Source organism: Talpa occidentalis, unplaced genomic scaffold (assembly GCF_014898055.3).
Source record: "Talpa occidentalis isolate TD23 unplaced genomic scaffold, MPIMG_talOcc4v2.1 talOcc4.8, whole genome shotgun sequence".
NCBI lineage: Eukaryota > Metazoa > Chordata > Mammalia > Eulipotyphla > Talpidae > Talpa > Talpa occidentalis.
The window spans coordinates 5959380-5978137 of record NW_023605194.1 but is presented as its reverse complement, the minus strand read 5'-3'; the positions used below and the strand labels follow the sequence as shown (position 1 = coordinate 5978137).

The window sequence follows — 18758 nt, the reverse complement described above, 5'->3', positions numbered from 1 at the left end:
GACGATCCTGATGGCAAAGTAGCTCCAAAATCAATAGGCTTCTCCAGCGCCTGCAACAGCCTGAATCCAACCCACAAACTGTTCCGCAGGACTCGTGTTCCCAGCCCTGTGAAAGCGAGCTCTACAGCCCAAGCTGGCGCGATTGTCCCTCAGTGGCCCCCCAGTCCGGGTGCCTGCCTGGGTCTGGGCCCCTGAATGAGCAGGGCCACCTGCCTGCAGCCACATCCCACACGTCGGACCCTCTGAGCAAGCACTCACCCCATGACCTTCCCGGCCCAACCCCTCCCTCCCTCCCCAAGTGCAGGCTCTTCTTCACCCCACCCTGTCTGCAGACTTCTCAGCTTCTTACTAATGTTTGCCGCCAGGTTCATTGCTGATCTCTCCTGCTCTCACCCACGGGCCCAGCACCGCAAGGTCAAGGCCTGTGTGTTCCATCACTTCACGAGGCGCCTGACCCAGGCCGCCAGGCAGCCATACCAGGAAGACTCAGGAATCTTCATGAAGGGATGAATACAATGGCCAGCCTTCCTGCCAGGAGCAGCGCCCTGTTGAGTCCAAAATACCTTCCCTTCTCCCACACGGGGATGTAAAGTGAGCAAGACCAGAGGGTCCCGCAGGGAGCTGCAGACACGCCACCCCCGGTGATTTTTTTAGGGATATTTCAAAGCTGCAGAAAAGCTGAAGTAGGACAATGGAGACACATGTTTGCCAGATTTGCTGAGGATGACTTACTTTTCCTTCGATCCACACCCAACCGCCCCAGGCACGCGCACACACACTACACACACGTACCATACACACGCACATACATACCACCACACATACACACACGCGCCACACACTAAACACACGCTAGCCAGCAGGAACAAGACATATACACAATACACCCACGTCACACACACTCACACAAAACCACACGACACTTTTCACAGTTGCAGGCCCACTACCCTCCACTCTAACTGTGTGGGCACATCCATACCTCCTATCTTGACACACCACCACTCGCCCACCCCCCCAGTTTAACACCGACACAATCCTATTAGCTAAAAAGGTTCACTCTCAAATTTCATGTGCTCATAAGTGTCCTTCAGACAAGCTGCCCCTCCCCTCTCCCCGCCTTCCCCCAGTGGGACCCAGTCCACGAGCACACACAGGTGTGCTGTTCGCACCTCCCTTAGGGGGCCTCTCGCCTGGAACATTCTCCCCAGTGTTTTTGTATTTCAGGACATTGACATTTTGATGTCTTGACAAATGTCCCCCTTTCCGGATCTAACTGTCACCTCGAGCCAGAGGCTTTCAGCTGGCACCACCCTCCCGCACCGTGTACATGGGCACGCCACACAATCGCAGACCTCAACTCTGTGAGTTTCCTAAAATCTCTATACTGGAACTTTCGCCAGAAAAAAATCTGAAGAAAGCAGACTCTGGACTCTCGTGAAAATAAAAAACGGAACCAAACAAAAGAACAGTAATGTGGTCATCCTGGCATGAGCCTGTGTGGCCACAGACAGCAGGCAGCTGAGGAGCACCCGTCTGCCGCGCATGCAGGTGGGCTCACCTGCCGGCTGCCCTGCGCCCCAGGCCCATGCCCCAGGCCCACGCCCCAGGGCCACGGCCCAGGGCCATGCCCACTGAGCTCTCACCTCTCTGGGGCCCGAGAAATTCCTGATGTCTCGCCATGTGCCACCACCTCTGCCCAAGGGGGTAGTTAGTCTGGCACCTCCTGTTCCCCAGGTGTGGGCTAAGAAAGGGTGTCTCGGGTCATCCAAAATGCCCCGGAGCACCTCTGGACACCTGTCGAACCACTTCCACAATGACGCAGATGTTTCTAGTTTGCGGCAAGTGGCATGCATGGCCCGCGGGAGTGTCACCTGGGGGGCCCTGCCAACTCTAACCACAGGGGTTCACCCCATGAAATGCAACCAAATAAACCCAGAGCATATCCAGGACTCAAGGTTGTTAAAATATCCCTGTGTTATCTTTACTCTTAGAATATTTCGGCCATTGCAAACTCAAGATCAAACACAACACCCAAAGTCTATGTCCCAAAACCCAATAACCACAAAACAAAAAAGCCAAAACAATCGCCAGAATTACAGGCAGGACTCCCCCACCAGCTGTTCCCGGAGCTAAATCCCAGGAGGGCACAACCAGCTGTGACAGAGAAACATGCCTTCTCTATGTTTCTGTAGGCTCTGCTTAGGCCTTTAAAGAGCTGAGGAAATCCTAACGTGAATAATGCAGTATTTTCCAGGTTGCCTAAGACAGGCAAGGGCTTGACCTAGCAAATGAGCCCATCCGCATGGCCTGCTTTCTTCAAAGACATTCTGCACTAGAATCCACCCCATGGAGAAGGCACAGGACTCACTTTCTGGGAAGCCAGGTACTCCATGCCTCTGGCCAGCTGGTAGGTACACGACACCAAGTCCTTGAAGGTCATCTGCTCCTCAGGAACACGGTTGATGTCGTAGGAATACTCCATGCCAGGAGGCCTCCGGGCTCGCAGGTACTCACGGAGGTTACCTTTGGAGGCGTACTCAACGATGACGTAGAGAGGCCCTGTGGATGGAGAAGGGGCGCTCCTGAGGCTGAGGCCAGGACCCTCCGGGGTGCTCAGCAAAGAGGTTTCAGTTATGACAACCCAGGGCTTTATTTTTTTAGACATATAGAAAAGCAAATGCAAAAGCAGAGCACCTGCCTTCTTTTTTCCCCCAAATGATAACAGACACTTGGAGAAGGCCATCTCAAAAAGTCTTTCAGAAATAAACAAAGGTGCTGTGAGCATCCTTCCCGATCATTCCAGTCTCTCACCCGGGGCCTCTTGGAAAGCAATCAGAAATGGACTCCTTCCAGTTCATTTTATGATTTCACATGCATACACACACCAAGAAGCAATAAATTCTTTTTAATCACATGCATGAATAATAAAGGTAGAGCCCTACAACATTTTCCACATACATGATCCTTACAGAACCTAATTAGGCTGATAAAAATAAATTTAGATCATTTCTTTTAACAGTGACATATATTCTGTCCTTTACACGCACCATATTTTATTTAGTCATTTTCTTATAGGTAGCGTCCAGGTCTGGGACACAGCACGGAACACACAATGGGCATTTCTGCATCTATGTCCTTATGCCCACATGCCATCACTTTTCCATGCTGCAGAACATAGCATGGGAAGCGAAGGTCCACAGCCAAGTCCGGCTAGTACCCGGCACACAGCCACTTCTCACCACAACAGCAGGTGGACAAAACTGAAAGTATTTATAATCACCCTTTACAGAAAAGTCTTCTGACTCCTGGCACAGCTCTAAAGAGAAACCCCTCTAGGGTAAAGACTAGTTGCTTCAATTTTATTACCCCAGATAGACCTGCAAAGGTGAGCTCTTCAGTGACAGAAGCCAAGTCTCTCCCAGCCCAAGGGAGATAACATGTCCCTTTATACACACTCTTCCTTTTAAGATAGTCTTGGGAATCTAGCCATCTGTTGCCCACAGCAAGACAGCTTCCAGAATGTCCATTTTAAGGGGAGAATTGTCAAGCAGAACAGAGACTCTTGTTTTGAGACATCTCTTAGCAACTACAAACAATAACGTAAGGTGGCCACCTTCTCCAAACCCGTCCAGGTTATGCCCTAAACAGCCATAGGCCCTCCCACCCAAAGTCAGCCAGCCAATGCCCACCCACCACTCTCCGGCCCCCCAGGAATGGTCACCAAGCCCCTGTGTTCATGGTCAGGAACACCATTCTAAGGGATTTTAGGGAGAACTTTAAACACCCTGAGTTGCCCTGGAAGCAAGACCCAGAATGAAGCCAGCACTGCACCTCCGAGTATTGGGGTGAAAGCATTTGCCCTGACTCACCATCCTGAGTACAGGCTCCAAGGAGGTTGATGATATTTTTGTGTTTTCCAATCATCTTCATCATCTCCATCTCGGACACTAGATCTGACAGGTCTTTCTCCGTGGCGTCATCTACAAACATCAGGCAAATTGCAGATCATTTTCCTCTAACCCATCGCTATTGGCAGGTGTGAGCAGAGTCCAAATAGCCTGAAAATTTTCTGAACAGGATTTCCAAGCAATCCCCCTTATTTTATTGGGAAGGAGGCAAAGGCCAGGTGGGAGCTGCCTGGCTCCAAGTTAAAGCACTAATTTGGGGTCAGTGGGGTCAAAAGCGGAGTCTGGAACATGGGCCTCTGACGCAAAGGCCACTTCTTTTCCAACAAACCCCTTAGATTTGGGGGGGCTGACTCTCTTGTGAAATAATTCCATCCTCTGGCATATCTATGGTGCTCCAACTCCCTGGTGCCTGAAAGCAACTGTAAGGACTTAAGGACAGGTGAAGGCCGGTAGAGGCACTTCCCAGACCCAGTACCCTGAGAGCATTCGGAGGAGGTGCACAGCGCCCTGCACCTGTGCACTCACATCGCAGGCACGCACATTCTGAGCAGTGGGGCGGAGACGGGGGCTTCCATACCTCCTAGGGGCTTCTCAAAGGGGACTGTGACAGCCCCACCCAAAAAAGGGCAAGTGTTACAAGCCTCTGCTCTGTCAAGTCAAGCAAGACTGACCTAGGTCCTGCGTCCCTGGGCTCACAGCTTCTAGAAAGCAGCACAACTCACATGCCCCATTGTGGCAAATTCAGCATGGACAGATCTGGACTTACTAACACAAGGAAACAAGGGCAGAGACGAGAGTCATGCTGCAAAGAGTTTTTGAGCAGCCCGAGAGGCAGAGAGACCGGGACCGAGTGTGAGACCCACACTGGCATGCCTGGAGGTCTGGGCTCTGCCATGGAGAGGGGAGGGTGCCCCGTGCTCACCCACTTAGGGTGTTCTCCAGCAACAAGGCACACACTGGCTGCATAAAGGATGTGTCCCAAGGATCTGGGGCTTAGGACCTTACCCATCCTACAGGGAAGGCCAGCCGGGGTGCAGCCAGAAACTCAGCTGCCACGGCTCCCTCCTGCAACATCCTGGGTATCTCTGGGCCCTGTACCCTCAAAAAATGAGCACTGAAAAGAGATGGGAAGCCTGGGCCTTCCCCACAGGGGACCTTGGTCCCCAGCCAGGGGCTGCCTAGGCCACCCCACACCTGCCGCCCTGCGGGGTCTGGGCACTCAAGGCAGGTCGTGAGCCAGGAGGCTCCCTGTGGGTGGGAAGCAGCTTCACGGCCTGGCCTTTCCTGAAGAGCCCCTCTACGCAGCAGCTTAGAAAAAACAAAAAGTCAGCATTTTTTCTTCTATTTCCAGCCCGCAGTTTCCCTTGGGCAGGGACATGAAGACTGTCCCATGGGAACCCACACAAGAAAGAAACCCTGACTCTCAGTACACCCCCGACGCAGCAGGCACCCCAAGTGCCAAGAACAGACTCTTCCTGGACACCGGGGGACACTCGGCTGGGGGTGTGCTTCCTGGGGTCCCCAGGATAGATTCACAGCGTGACTGTTCCCTGTCACTCCTCCCGCAACGGGGACCCTGCCAGGGAAGCGCCTGGTGGAAAGACCCTCAAGCTCGCTGGCCGGAGGCAGGCAGTGGGGCTGAGGCTCCTGCAGAAGGGGCAGCCTCCCCCAGACGCAGCTTGGTCTCCCTCTCGGGGAACCGATTCTACGTCCCGGAAGGCTCCGCACCTGCACCAGCACCCACACTGCTCGCTGCTTTTCCCGAAAGAGCCCTCGGGACAGTGTGATTTCTGCTGTGTGCCTCTCAAGAGCGAGACGGCGTGGTCCCCTCTCCCCCAGCACCCTCCACCCCAGCTTCATCCAAGTCTCCTCTTTGCAAGTTAAAGTTGGGGTCCTCCATCTGATGCACCAACACCCGCCCAAATTAATTATTTGGGAGCTGAGACCTTCTCAGCACAAATACAGGAGAAAGAATCCCGGTCATCTACAAGGATTGAAAAATAACACAATTTAGGGGACAGCTACTTTCTAACAAAACCGGCTTTTCTTTTTCCTAAGTGCACACAGCTCAAGATAAATAGTCTGTCCAAGATGCTGATTTATACTGAAAACTTCTCGACCCCTGGGTCAGCTATGTGCTCTCTGACCCCGGCGGCAGCGATAGAGCTGACAAGCCACAAAAGGCACATTCTTGATAAGCTGTGCCGCCCCTCCCCCACCTGCCGCCCCTCCCCATCACCTTTCAGCATCTTCACGGCCACAGTGACGGCCTCCTTGGGCTTCTCTTTGTCGATTCCCACCGCTTCAGCCATGACCACTTGCCCAAAGCAACCTTCCCCCAGGGGTTTGCCCAGCGTCAGCCTAAAAGCATAAATAGGGGATTAGTGCCCAGCATCTGGTGAGGGTGGAGGGAGGGAAATTCCAGAACTAAATATAAAAATCTTTCAGCGGCTTGCGAAAGCATGGAGCATTTATCATATGGAACTAATGAGACCTGGGGTCCACACGCACTGGAGCGTGTTTCGGTGACGTTTTAGGGCATGACAATTGCTGGCAGAACAGCTCTTGCAGCCTCAGTTTCTTTTCTAGGAAGGCATCCTAGGTGGTGAGGTGGTCAGATCGCCTCGGTGCTATCAGGAGAAGATTTTGATCTCCAGTCAGTCAAGGATTTGTCATTTACAATGTCTCAAGGAAAGACAGAAAAGTTATTCTTAGTTTTTTGTCTGTGATGTCTCTAAAACCCCTATGAGTCAAATACCAAGGGATTTCATGGTCACAAGTGACGAACCTTAAACACGTTTCAAGGAATCTCTAGTTTTTTGCTAAAGAAATTTTTAGAAGTTGGGGAGAGTAGCTTTTTTTTAACATAACAGTCTAGAAATCCCTATGACCCCGAATTAATAATGAAGAAATCCACAGTAAACACAACAAACTCAATTCCTGAGCTCGGAAGCCTTTAATGTCCCCACACGAGTAGCCATCTACGTCCCTGGGCATTCCAGAAGCCCCAGAATGGAGAACTCTTCGAAGCACTTACGAATGTGAGTTTTTCACTCAAGCACAACACAGCACAATATTGAGCTGCCCTCAGCTGCCCTCAGTGTTTATGGCAAGTACACAATGGTTTGCGAACGCTCAACCTAAAGGCCGAGGGCAGCGTATACTGAGGTCATTTTGCGTAGGCTGAGGTCATTCTGTCTCTCCTCTGAACTAAAATTAAATTTAATATCTTGGCAGAAAGTAAACATTTGCATTGGAAAAATGGCTAATTTATGTCCAATCGCCCTGCTACTCCAAGCCTAACAAGGCTTTCTTTGTGTAACTTCGGCCTCCGATCTAATAAACTACTTCTAAATAGCCCTCATTCACGGAAATCTGCCCCACCTACATCGGTGCTACACACTGTTTTGAAACGCTCAGCACTCAGATTTTCCACACTCAGGGTCCCCCCATGGGAGCGACCAGTTCGGCACATACAGAATCCACTGTTGACTTCAGCGCCACAGGTGGCAGCAGCTCAGGCACTGAACCAAGAGCTGTAGCTCCTTAAAATATGATGGCAGTTCCCCGCTCAGCCCTGTGCACGACAGGACTTGCACAGGAACCCACCTACATGCCTAAGCAAACCGGGGGCTGGGAGATTCAAGAGAAACAACTCCTTTCTCTCTCCACTTTCTACAGGCAAAGAAATCATTCTTTATGTTTTCTCTGCACCTCCCCGGGACATGTTCAATAAAAGGAATGAATGAATGGTCTTTTCTCAACGCTACACAAATAATCTGATTGTTACGTCTGTTAACACTGACAGGATACCCGGACAGTCACTCGGTCCCAGTTCATGGGGCACATTCACTGGCTGCTGGGTAACAACTGGTGTGGAGCTGTGTGAGTCAAAATGACACGTGTCGGTAAGCCCCCTCCTTCCAAATAGAGCTCCTACCTCCAGTCCCTGGGAAAGCTTATCTCTGTATTTCCAAATGTGCACATGAGATCTTTCTATTAGTAATTAAACATTTCTTTCTCTGACACACACTCCAGAAGACACCCCAAACGTCAAGACAAACAGGGCCGTCATCCACAAGCCAGTGACATCATCTCACTCCCGTTGACATTGTCAGAGCAAAACCTTTGAGGTTCAGAGTCATAGGAAGAAAATTTCAAGCCAACAGCCCCAAGTGACCGGTGTCCCCACTCGGGCACATGCCCTGTAGAAATACTCACTTATCTCTCGGGAACTCCCACTTTGGGTCTTCTGGCAGTTCGTACTCAGAGACCCCAGCCAGCATGGGGGTGTCTGCTGTTGAGGAGAGGCGTGTTGTTATCCTCACCAGGGGGGTGTTGGAGTTCATGGAGGAGCTGGACTCAGCAGAAACCTGGATACAAAATGCAAAGACACGGAGATGTAATTCTGGCTCCCCTGCGAAGGCCCGAGGCCACCCGGAGCCCAGCCAGGTGGTCAACTGGTCAACTGGTAAGAGGAACGGGTGGGGCTGGCCGAAGGCATGGGAACGAATCTAGGGCCAAAACCAAGTACGTTCCAACTCCTTTGCACTCCTGTCTATGCGGTACTGATTTTCATCCAAATTATATGTTCTGAAGACCCGTTTTCCAACACTTGTAGACAGCACCTGATTAAGTCTTCTTTCTGTCCTAATTCCTCAAGTCAGTCAGTCGCTGAAGGACAGACAGACCCAGACACTCACTCTCGCTTTTCTGCCTACCCCTTATTGATCTGGAGAGAGTGGAGCATCCCGTCACCAGCTCAGCTCCCAAACCAACGCTGCACTCGTGGGGCTCCATTAAAACTTGCGGAAAAATCCGCGCCTCAGTATTTCCTCCATCTCTTATAAAGCAGAGTAGCTCAAGAACTGGCTCTAGGATTCCAGTAGCTCCCAGTGCTTTCACTGGGTTTACCTGAGACCCAGGCCCAGGGACCATTCTTGGCGCCCCCCCCCCAAGTCCTTTGGGGACTCCTGGGAGCCTAGACCATGGGGGAAAATCAACTGCCTCTTGCCAACTTCAGTTTCAGTAACTAGATAATTGAAGACACGAGGCAAACAATCAAGGGTTAAAAAGCACATCTGCACTCACAGTCCCAGGGAAGCTCCTCCCCCACCTCCACCCAGCACCAAGCAGAGCTTCACCTGCCCACTTTAGTCCACACCCACTTTAGTTCACGTCTGACAAAACAGTTATTTCTAAAATCATCGTCTTCCCTCCTCTGGTTCCTATGATGGAAAACACGCCTACTCGACAGCCATTTCTGAGGGTCCGGGCTGCTGAGCTCCCCCACATCCTGAGCCTGTCCCAGGACGGGAGGAAAGTGGGCACATAAGGAAACTGTAGTGGCAAACCGTTTAAGAGCAGAGAAACCTAACATGCAGCCTGGGGTTAGCTGCTCAGCCACTAACCTATGACCCAAAAGGAATCTGCATCCATAAACCATGGCAAAAGTTCACGTCCATAAACACATACACACCTTTTCCCCAAACAGTGTCCCACAAGGTTTTAATGTGAATGCTTTTCAAATGCTACTGTCATTATTATTACAAATTTTAAATCCCCTATACAATTTCTAATTTCTGGTCACTGATGGAAATTTAGTTCAGGTGAAGTAGAGAGGTTTTGGGTCCATGTACAAATCTGGAAAATGCTTTTATAAAAAACACAGTGGGGAAGAAAGGTAAGAAAATGCCCAAAGTATAAGAAACGATAGAATTGGATCACTGTCTGCTGAGGCATATCTTAATTCTACCTCCATGCATTTTTACTATGCTTTTAAAATCCCCGCTGGGGCTGTAACGCAGGACTGGCTTTCTCTTCACTCCCTTTCACTCCACAGCTAACCTGCTGCCGGGCCTTGGCACAGGCCTTTGTCCCGACCCCTCCATAGAAGCTGGGATTTCACCAGAGCCCCCCTCATTGTGCCCCTCAGGCAATCCCCGCCCCTCACCCATGCATTCTTTTACTAATTCAAGCCCTTGTTTTCTGCACAAAATCCTAAGCTCCCCTTTCCAGCTCTTTTTCTTCATTTCCAGAATCTCTTTTTCATGTAATTTAAAAAGATTCCATGGAGAGTGATCATTGGGTTATTTATAAACAATAAACGCTAACACTTGGAGACACTGTCTTCCCCCAACTCCTGGCAGGCAACCATTTCAGCTTCCTCACTTTCTGGAATCTCTTCACCACGTGCCATAAATCAATCTTTTAACTGAATGTGCTTTCTGTGGGTTTCCACAGCCCATGTGGGAGATTAAGCAAGGAAGTGGTTTTTTCTTTTCTTTTTCAAGGGCCACCAAGAAGCAGTGTTATCTCTTTAGACTAGATTAAAGGGAACAGCTAGAGGGACCCCCCCAGAGAAAGGAGTGGCAGGAGCAGAGAGGCCGCGGGCAGGCGTGAGGATTATTTGTGTGTTTACGCCCGAGACTGCTCCAACAGCCAGTTAGAGGAGCCCTCTGGGCCCCGGCTGTGAACCCCAGCCCCGAACCATAACACCAGGCCCAGAGTTGCTAGTTTTCCTGCAAGCCGTGCGCTCTGCTTCCTGGGGCCTTACAAGCGCCTCCGGCTGAGTGGCTGATCTTCAGGCACAGGCGTTTCTGGAAATGGATCCATTTCTCCCTTCACAACAACATTCAGGTAACTGGGTGAGGCTCCACCCCAAACCTCCCCAGACACCATGAACAAGTCCGTCAGAGCCCAGGCCACGGACCCAGCAGGGCTGGTCCTCAGATTACATCAGCCACAACCAGGGTCAGAGGCCAGGCGAACAGGCATGTCCTTCGGAGGCTGAGAGGAGAGACCAGCTGTAGGGTAAAGAAAATGTCAGACTTTTCTGCCCTCCCGCCATCAGGATAGACGATGGATCTTGCGGTCCTGAATGCATGCCTGATGGCGGGCACCTGGAGTAGGGTGTGGGCATAGGTAGATGGGATTCACCTGGGCTAAGACTGGGCTTTTAAGGCCGGCGTCACGGGGGCGCCAGCAGAAGCCGAAGCAAAAGCCGAGAGAGAAGGCCAGAGAGCCCGTAGAGTGAAGACCTGCTGGGGGCTGGGAGGCCTGCCAGCCTCCCAGCTCCTCAGCCCCACAGTACTCCTAATCCCAATAAAAACCTGCAAAACCACTGAGGACTCTGACTCCTCCTTTACCTGGTCTGCTGGATCCTAGAAAACCTGCACTGTGTCCATTCCTGCCCCTACACCAGCCAAGCGGGGGCCAGAGGAGGCAGGTGCACGTGGCGAGGCAGAGTCCAGCCACGCTCCCCATGGCCCCTGTGCTCACCCAGGTGCCTGCTGGGGCCAGCGAGTCTTCGTGAGTCCGAAACCAGAGACTATTCTGAGATCATATGTTGAGGTGCAAGGGAGTACATGAGCTGCCAGAAGCGAACCTACCTTCCTGAATTTGGTATTTAATGCCCACTATCCACAGCACCCAAACTGGCATGAACCCTGCTTTATCCTCATCACAACATCCCCGGAACATGTCATTTGCTTCAAAGATACTGTTATCAAGATGTCCTCAATTGCTCTTGGTTTTCTCCTAGTGTCCAATCTACCTGTACCAGCAACAGAGAAGGTGGAACTGCAGCCTGAGAAACATGCCCGAGCCCCTTCCAAGAGGCACCTGGTGTGGGACAGTGTGAGCTCCACGCTGTGTGTGTCCCTCCTACTGGGAGACGCGCTTACCTGCAAAGGAGACACTTACGTCTCCACCCTGCCCTGTGGAAGCTTCTGGCTCCATAGAGAAAACCTGGCTCAGCAAACCCAGCAATACCCCTGCCCTAAACCAACATCCTCACTTTCCAGGGGAGCTCTCCCCGCCACCCAGTTGCCATGTGCAGAACACAGAAAGTGAAGCCCTCTGGGAGCCATGGGTGGGCAGAGGTCACCTCACCAGGGCCATGACTGGCTGCCCCCAGTGGCCCCACAGACCTGCAAGAGAGCTGGGTGCCAGCAGAAGAGCAGGTGAGCAGGCACCTGGCAGGAGTTTCCCAACCCCCGCCCAGCATGTGGGACACACGGACTCCATGGCCACCTGGTTACCCACGCCGAAAAGCCATCGCTTTCTCCAAGCATCAAAAGCACAGTCTCGGGCCTCCCTGGTGATGCAGGTGGTTGAGGGCTGCACTGTGAAGCTGTTCACAGTCTCTGCAGCGCGGGTTTGATCCCGACCAGTGGGCGAGAATTTCACATGGCGCGGCAGACCTCTCCTGTCTCACCTGCTGCTCCCCTCAGCAGTGTATTTCGTCAGTCTGCCTGTTCTGTTCCCTGCTCTGTCTCTGGTGAATCCTCTCACCCTCCTGCGCATCTGGCCTATACCCCAGTTCTTGTATAAATAAATAAATCTTTAAAAAAAAAAAAAGCACAGTCTCAAAAACTTTCATTTCTTCTTTGGTCCTAGAGCAAAACAGTTTTGACACAAAATACCATAAACTGAAATGTCTGTCTTATGCCAGTAAGTCCAGTACAGACTAGCAGATGCCAAGAAGGAAAAACTCACAATGGGATAGAATGAACACACACACACACACACACACACACACACACACACACACACACACCCTTGTTCTGCAAAGAGAACATGATGGATGCAGCTGAGCAGGAAGCCGTTGGGGGTGCGTGAAGGGGGGGAGGGGAGGGGAGGGCAAGAGTCCAGGCCCAGCAGGTAAAATTCGACCCATTCCCAAGACCCGGAGCGCTTGGGAAGGGGGTGGGGCCCGCACAGCAGGAAAAGTGGCCCCGTAAATGCCTGGGAGCAACCCATCCCCAAGACATCTGGTTCCAGCTCACCTGTCGCCAGGTAAAGGCATGCCTGGCATCCCTGAGGCATTTCCTCTGTCATCAACATCTCTGCTGGCCTCGCAGGGTTTTTCATTCCAGCTCCAGTCCAATGACCCTCTTTCATGCGCGCCCCGATAAGCATCTCCGTCCCCACCCGAGCCCCCGCTACGGCGAGTCTCCATGAAGAGGCACATTCCTCCCTGACATTGATGAGCTGCGGGGATAGTGACAGCCCCCAAATAAACTCCTCTCCCAGAGACGGCTTCTCCAGGGGACCCGCCTCCATGTCTCTCCCTGCTGACCCCATGAAACAGGAGGCCACGCTCATAACCCCAACAATCCTGGAGCCAGCGGGAGGGTGACGGGCCAGGTGTGACATGGAGCTTGGGTGAGACGAGCGTTCAGAAAGTGAGGATGGAGGAGGAGGGAGAAGAAAGGAGGCTGAATGTTCTCTTCTGCCACACGACCAGCCAAGGAGGAGGACTCGAGGAAAGACCAGTAGGTGGACAGATGGAATAGACGCGAGGGCTGGTCAAGGCAGTTTCCAGAGCATCTGCCGCGTGTGTATTAGAAAGAAGGCCACTGGAGCCGTCGCAGAGAAGAGGAGGAAATAATTATGGCCCAATGGCCTAAAGATGCCAAAGGACAGGATTCTTCCCGAAGGTAGCATTTTTCCCTATTAGACAAAAAATAATAGCGCTGGGAACACCACTCCCTGTTTCAAATCCCAAAGGCCAGGCTCTAAGGGGGTGGCAGCAGAATGACCCAGAGGGAGCTGGTGGAGGCAGATAGGGTGGGAGAGGGTGGCCAAGGCCCCTGAAGGTCCCTGAAGCCCAAGCGGGCTGGGGTCCTGAGAATGACAGTGGTGTCGTTTTAATAACAACAGCAAATTTGATGGCAGGACTGACAAATGGAAACCTCTTCCCCTTACTGTTAACAGTTCAGTCATTCCCCTGCCCTCGACACCCACTCCAAATGCTATCCTCAGCACCCCCTCCAGGAAGACCAGCTAGGATGCGACTTCACAGGGGTCAGCGAGGACCACTCAGCCTGGGGTCTGCAGCTGGACCAAGGGCGCCTGATCCTGCTGCAGCTGCTGCCGAACAGCTGGTTCCTGGTCCTGCCTGATGCCTCCTCCAGGAATGTCAGCACCAGCTCAAGTCCCTGAGAAACAGGGCTGGGATTACCCCGAATCCTACAGGTGCATTACAGAATCACCAGGGACTTGCAATCAGAACCGAGTTCCAAAAACTTGATGAACAGTCTGTGCTCACACCTGCCTGCTCTACCACCTACATGCAGGGGGCAGAGGCCACGGCATTGCTTGTCCCGCTCAGCTCTACAGGGCTTTGGTGAAAGGCAGGACTTTGGTGTAAGCTCTAGCTCACCTGATTTCCCCAAAGCAAAATTAAACCTATCAGGAGGTACATTCAAGCAAAAATTGACCACCAAAGACCAAGCACCAAGTTAAAAACCATCATCACCCAGTCAATATAAAAATCATTCCCCCAGTGAATCCTCAACCACCCCTGTCAGCTACTCACAATGACGTAACATATTTATACAATCGACTTAAAAATCAGGAAATCTGAGCCTAAGTTCAGTTTAGGATGACATCACGGGCCAGCTTGAGTCAAGTAGTAATTCAGAGTCACCTGCAGGGCATAGGTTTCTGACCTCGACTTAATAAATAAGTCAAAGAGCTAGAACCATAAGCCTGTCTCCAGAAAAAAAATCAGATCACAGGGATAAATGTGGCCTGCGCTCTGAATCCACCACACACTTGGTTCTCACTAAATGCGCCAGACACTGCCTCCCCGTGTCTGGTCGGTCCTGCTGATCAGTTTGCAGATCCTCATATGCCTGCATGTCCTGAAGCGAGATTGCAGGTGACCCTGCAATCACTGGGACTGGACCCCCCAAGCTCAAGACAGGGACGGGAGAGCCACCTCTGCTCACAAACCACTCACACAGGGCGGCGCACAGGACAGATGAGTTGGAGCGGAGGAAGAGACCCAAGGCTGGCTGGGGCTGGGGAGGAGTAAAGTTCTTCAAACTCTTTATCTACTTTCTGTTACCTGTCTCCGCAGGGGGATGCGCTTGGTCAGCTTGTGCACAGCCGGCTGGCTGCTGAAGTCCGGCTTCTTGGTCGTGGCCTTCATGCGGCACAGGATGACAGTCACCACCATGCAGGCGATTAAGAAGACCCCTATGCAGTAAATGGCTATCTCCAGGTAGTCTGGGGAGGCCGTGATTTCCTTTTCTCTTGGGGGAGCTAGATTGCAGACCACAGGGAGGAACAGATAAGCACGCCACAGAGTTAGAACACAGAACTGATGCATCCTGGCACAACTAAAGGAATCCAAAGTACTTTAGACCATTCCCAAGGCAAGACAGGCTTCCCAGATAACTCAGTGCTGCAGGATGGCGTGGACCATGGTGTCAGGAGCCTCACCCACAGGAAGGTGAATCACCCAGGGCTCCCAGCTTTCCCAGCAGGGCCCAGGTGGCCACTGCAATCCAGTGGCAGGAGGGCTGCCACCCAGGTAGAGAGAGCAGGTCTCAAGGCCACATTCTGCCAGACATCTGGACAGAGTAGATTAATGGGTCCCCACAAAAAAGGACTATCTTCCGGGAGGGACTCTAATGCAAAGCAAATGAGAAATTCTCACTAGGAGCAGTTTTGTTTCTAAAAGGTCTCACTTGGGTAGGCTCTTCTGAAGGAAGATGCCACAGGGTGATTTACCCCAGATGAGACAGTCTATAGGAAGTGAAATACCTAGTCCTCTAGTGGGATGGTCCAAGCTTTTTTCAAATGCCTTAATATAATCCAGCATATTATTCAATGAAACACACAAATGTATTTAATATAAAGACTGAGTTGCTTATAGTATAGAATCATTATGTCCATACTATAAAGTTCATAATATTTCTTAATAATCAGTAAAAATTGGGGGCATCTGGTTATACTGCTACGTCACTGCAAATTTTATAATAGAAATGGTACTACATGTGAGTTTACATGTAATTAAGCATATTCTTAGATCAATTTCCAGTAGTCTGCTCCCTCCTGAGTCCTCAGTGGTCACTCTACAAGCAGTGGACTTGCACATACTACTTTTCTCAGTCTGTATTCTTAGTTAATGTGCTAGCACTGTCAGGCAAACTGGTTAAGAAGCGCCCATGGGGCACTTGCAAAGACAAAACTGCAAGTAAAAGCAAGCTCGAGGTAAGAGGCATCTTCTTGTTTCAAAAGCAAATATTCACAGAGCAGATTTACAACCAAAGGAAAATGGATGCAATGGTATTATTGAAAGCTTACACATTTTAATCAGAAAAATATTTGCAAGAGAGTCAGAACTCTCAGCAGCACAGCACAAATGAAACAATCAATTTGTATTTACTAGATATAAAATAAGCATGCAGGTAGGCACTGTTCTAAAAATAAGAAATTAATAACTGGAGTGCAACATCATGAGCTGGCAAACCACAGTCTATTCAGTTTCACAGAGGAAGTGACAATGAGGTAGATGCACCAGCAGAGAGATGATGGAGAAAGTCAGGCGAGGACAGAGATGTCGGTTAAAGGTTCAGGCGGCAGCCACGTGGAGCCTACAGGCTTCAAGGATGTCGATTTCTGTTAGCAGAAATCACATCAAGCCCGAGACGGCAGGAGCATGCTTTGCAGTAAAATCAAGCAGAGAGTCATTCTACGGCAACATGCAGCAAGTCACCGATTCCCAAGGTAGGTCACACACTGCTTCTGTACGCCCTACATTTGGGGTGCTTCTCCCCGGGTACCTCAACATCTATTTACATCTCACTAAAGCACAGGGCGGAATAAAAGTCATCAACGTGTATGTGGGGTTATGTCAAAATGGAATTTGACATGGGAAGGCATCACTTTGAATTTCACAAGCATTTTTAAATTAAGAGAAATGGCATGGGCAAATTTGGACGTTGACTCAATGGCTTTCAAAAAGTATCCTAGCCCCTTGGGTTTGAAGGGGGACATTTCATAAAGCCAAGTAAGTATGGGATTTTGCTGTAAGTGAATTGCCAAAGCCACTTCTCATTCCCAGGGGATAATTTTGAGGATCTTTTTTTTAAACTTTATGCAGGGGTAAAAGGGGGCCATTTCTGAGAACAGAAGCTGTGTTAATTTTATAGCAATCAACCAAGAAAAGGGAAAAACAACCACAGAGAGAAAGAGCAGTATATACCTGGCAGAACTGTCAACCATGCAGAGTGAAAGGAGATCCCAATAGAATTACCCGCCAAGCACGTATATTCCCCAGCATCCTCAAAAGTTACATTCCGAATATAGAGAACCTCAATCTCTTTGTCCGTGGTGTTAACACCGGCAGCCTAGAAAACAAGGGAAGCAAGAAAAAAGGCTAGACGACACAGGAATGATCGTGGAGGGGCCACGGGACCACCGGGCACGGCAGCGGGGGCTCCTGGCCGCCGGCAGCGTCACCTGCACCCATCCACAGAGCCCACACCCGAGCGACACGGAGCGACACCAGCAGCTCACCTCCACAGGCCCGTCACCACACCGGCTTCACCACCTAGACAAGCATGCAATCAAACACATGGAAAAATCGGCCCACAGAGACCCGTTCTCGTGGCTTTGCTTTGTTTTCGAGTTTGGGGTGGTTTTTCAAGAGCACGCCCCCAAGTGATTGGGTTGGGTTCTGGTCCTGTTGGCTGGACTCCCACCTTGAGAAAAGGAGGGTTCTGTCTCCTCGGCTGGGTGGTAAAAGCAAACACTGCACCTCGGCCGTGTGGACACCTCGGGCCCCCCTGGCCTGGGAACCCGACCAGGGAGCGGGGCTGTGAGGCCTCGGCCAGGCTCTGGTTGCTTTGATTCCTGCTTAGCCAGCCCTCTTGACAGCCATTCCACTGGAAGCAAATGGAGGCAAAGCAGGATCTGGGCAGAACCTGGGCTTTTTTTTTTTTAATAGAAACATTTGAAGTTGTGCCAGGACAAACTAGGAAAGTCCATGGCTTGGAAGCATCCAGCGGTGGATTCATACAGGAAGATGCACTCTCCCAAATTCAGGGTGATCTGAGGGTAATTCAAGGTCAGTATCTCCTAAGTGCCAAACGACCAAGAAAAGCTGCTTTGTGGGACACATTGCATTGTGCTAATTTATTTCCCTCCAAATCTGCAGGAGGTCTGATTCCTGCTGAATCGCCAATGCCACAAGGAGGCATCCAGGGCGTGTGTTTAAATGGCATTCAGGCGCAGTCATGAGGGGAACCGAGTAGCCCAAACGAGATCAACCAGGAGGAGCAATTTAAAAACTGGGTGGGGGCAGAGGGTCATCTTTAGTGGAAATGAGAGCAAGCACTTCGAACACGTGGGCATTTTTCCATGGCCGCTGACACGCTGCCAGCTGCATCACCAAAGAAAGACCATGATGAATATACCAAGGCCACAGTCACCTAGAAGCTGCCTGCAGTCTCCCAAAGCACCAAGTCTTTTCAGCTTCTAATATCCAGCCTTCTTTGGGGGAAAAAAAAAAAAAAAAAAAAAAGAACAAAACAAAAACATTGTTACCTTGCTGTTTTGGCAGGACAGTGAGCCAGGCCGACTGGTTGGCCTGCCCTATATAATTGGAGACCTTACATATATACTCCCCAGCGTCAGCCTCAGTCACATTGAAAAGAGCCAGCACTTCGGCATTGGAGCTATTTATCCCCGAGTGCTGGAACAGACACAGGAGAACAATGTAACGGCCAACTAGAAGGACATGATGTTGTGAGGGTCCCGCCACCAAAACACCATACAAAAAAACAAAAAAAAAACAAAACTCCATTATGTCTTAACAGCAGCTTGAGAGGGCTGTGCATTTAGGAAGAACAAAATAAGTCAGCAGGTGGATAAGGGAGTGACCCAGTGGACGGCGGGAAGAGGGACGAAGACCAGCAGAAGGGTGGCTGGTTATCTCTGCAGCTCCGTGGTCCTTCTTGGCTCCCTGCGGTTCCACTGGAAAGTTGCTCCTCTGAAAAACAGCCTCCTCACGGGCCCCTCCACGCGGGAGGCAGGGGCTAAGAGGCTCTC

General features: G+C 51.0%; 1 protein-coding gene across 12 annotated transcripts in view; it reads right to left on the bottom strand.

The window, feature by feature from the left end:
* FGFR2 (fibroblast growth factor receptor 2) overlaps positions 1–18758 on the bottom strand; it is a 94194-nt gene that overhangs the window by 12293 nt on the left and 63143 nt on the right. For 6 of the 12 annotated variants that reach the window (XM_054690563.1, XM_054690562.1, XM_054690564.1 and 3 more), the window contains 6 exons: positions 18255–18402; positions 14761–14963; positions 8130–8281; positions 6148–6269; positions 3870–3980; positions 2369–2559 (listed from right to left, as the gene is read on the bottom strand). In XM_054690563.1, coding sequence (XP_054546538.1) covers positions 2369–2559; positions 3870–3980; positions 6148–6269; positions 8130–8281; positions 14761–14963; positions 18255–18402 — 927 coding nt within the window. Of the gene's footprint in view, positions 1–2368; positions 2560–3869; positions 3981–6147; positions 6270–8129; positions 8282–14760; positions 14964–16911; positions 17057–18254; positions 18403–18758 lie in introns of all 12 variants that reach the window. The other 6 variants (XM_037496836.2, XM_054690568.1, XM_037496841.2 and 3 more) reach the window with 3 other exon arrangements.